This window comes from Olea europaea, unplaced genomic scaffold, assembly GCF_002742605.1.
Source record: "Olea europaea var. sylvestris unplaced genomic scaffold, O_europaea_v1 scaffold5141, whole genome shotgun sequence".
Lineage (NCBI taxonomy): Eukaryota > Viridiplantae > Streptophyta > Magnoliopsida > Lamiales > Oleaceae > Olea > Olea europaea.
In genome coordinates, this window is record NW_019263460.1 from 1,253 (window position 1) to 3,604 (window position 2,352).

The window sequence follows — 2,352 nt, forward strand, 5'->3', positions numbered from 1 at the left end:
ATCCATCTTGTTTCAAAAGGTTTGAGAGAGATAATAAAAGAAGGAAATAAAGAATCTCTATAGGATCATGCAAAAGCATTTATCTTCTTTCGTCATCATTTTCACGATGGACTGAAAATTGAATATCTTACTGAGAAAGATCCACATGTTTTTTGGAAAAAAAATCAACTGAAAGATTTGATCATCAAGGGACTATAGTCCTTCCAAAAACCCGTTATGTGTGGATTCACCTTCATTTGCAAGACTTCAAAAATGTTAGCGAGTACAATTCTGAATTGTTTAGAATATGTTCAAAATTGACATTGCGGGGAGAAAAAATCACTGATGAAGATATGTTGGAGAAAACTTTTTCCACATTTCATGCCTCAAATGTGCTCCTGCAGCAGCAATATCGCGAGTGTGGTTTCAAAAAGTACTCAGAACTTGTATCTTGTCTGCTTGTTGCTGAATAGAATAATGAACTGTTGATGAAAAATCATGGGTTACGTCCAACTGATTTTGTACCATTGCCTGAAGCAAATGGTACTGCATTGCTTGAAGCAAATGCAATATCAAGACAAGGACGTGGACGTGGACGCGAACGTGCACGCGGAGTAAATCATTGACTAAATAATCAACAAAGTTATCAACAATAAGGCAACAATTTCAAAAGGTACAAAGTAAATGAAAGTAGCACACCTAAAAAGGTACATGAAGAAAGTTGTTTTAGATGTGGAATGGAAGGGTATTGAACACGTACCTATCATACGGCAAAATACTTTGTCGATCTCTACCAAAAATCAATTAAGGGCAAGGAAAAAGTTGAGACAAATTTTGCTGACTATGATGGTCCAATTGATGTGACTCATTTGGATGTCTCCAATTTCTTTGCTGATCTAAATGAAAATATTGACCATTCGATTGGGGGTGGTGTGAGGAAAGATATAGATTAATTTTTTTTTATGTTTTTAGCATTTCTCCTTATTTTAGAAATTTAGTTTGAAATATGTTTTTATTTTTCGCAAAAATTTTGAACTTTATTATCTATTGTTAATTTCACAGTATTAATTATGCTTATCATTTTGAATTTAAATTCAAGTTTTTTTTAAATATATATCTATTTTGTTATATTGAAAGATTCATGATAAATTGTCAAGACACATGCTTGATTGATAGTACAAGTACACATAATATTCTTCAAGATAAAAATATTTTTTAGACTTAACATTAAAAGAGAATAATGTAAATACAATATCAGATGCATCGAATATCGTTGAAAGCTCCGAAAGAGCTTGTATAATTTTACCAAATAATACAAAATTATATATTAACGATGCACTTTATTCTAGCAAATTCAAAAGAAATTTACTTAGTTTTAAAGATATCCATTGCAATTGATATCATATTAAGACGACACAAGAAAATAATATCGAATATCTTTGTATAACTTCTTTTGTATTTGGTCAGAAGCAGATAAAAGAAAAATTCCATGCACTCCCATCTGGCATGTATTATACATTTATAAAAATGGTTGAATCAAATAATGTCACGAATCAGAAGTTCGTTGACTCAAAAAATTTTAAACTTTAGCATGATCGAGTTGGACATCCAGGAGTTATAATGATACGTCGAATAATAAATAACTCACATGGACATCCTTTAAAGAAACAGAAGATTCTTTTACCTAATGATTATCCATGTGTAGCTTCTTCGCAAAGCAAGTTAGTCATTAGACCTTCAATTACAAAGGTCAAAATTGAATCTCCAACTTTCTTGAAAAGAATTCATGGAGATATATGTGGGCCAATACACCTACCATGTGGATCATTTCGTTATTTTATGATATTAATTGATTCTTCCACTAGATGGTCACATGTTTGCCTTTCCACTAGGAATGTAGCCTTTGCTAGACTACTTATTCAAATTATAAAATTACGAGCACAATTTCCCGATTACTCAATTAAAACTATTCGCCTTGATAATGCTGGTGAATTTAGATCACAAGCATTCGATGATTATTGTATGTCAATCGGGATTGTAATTGAACATTCAGTTGCGCATGTCCATACACAATGGTTTGGCAGAGTCGTTTATTAAGCGTCTACAACTTATTGCTAGACCATTACTTATGAAAACAAAACTCCCAGCTTCTGTTTGGAGTCATGCTATACTACATGCTGCAGCATTGGTTTGTATTAGACCAAGTGTCTATTATCAATATTCACCTTTGCAACTGACATTTGGCTATGAACCTGATATTTCTCACCTACGGGTATTTGGTTGTACTGTCCAAGTTCCTATTTCACCCCCACAACGTACTAAAATGGGTCCCCAACGAAGACTTGGAATTTATGTGGGTTTTGATTCACCATC

General features: G+C 32.7%; 1 protein-coding gene across 1 annotated transcript in view; it reads left to right on the top strand.

Moving 5' to 3' along the window:
* Positions 1-452: 452 nt before the first annotated feature.
* Positions 453-2,352, top strand: part of LOC111388654 (leucine-rich repeat receptor protein kinase EMS1-like) — a gene marked incomplete at its 5' end in the record, with an annotated part of 19,979 nt that continues 18,079 nt past the window's right edge. The window contains one exon of the mRNA XM_023013419.1: positions 453-582. Within this exon, the coding sequence (XP_022869187.1) occupies positions 453-582 (130 nt within the window). The remainder of the gene's footprint in view (positions 583-2,352) is intronic.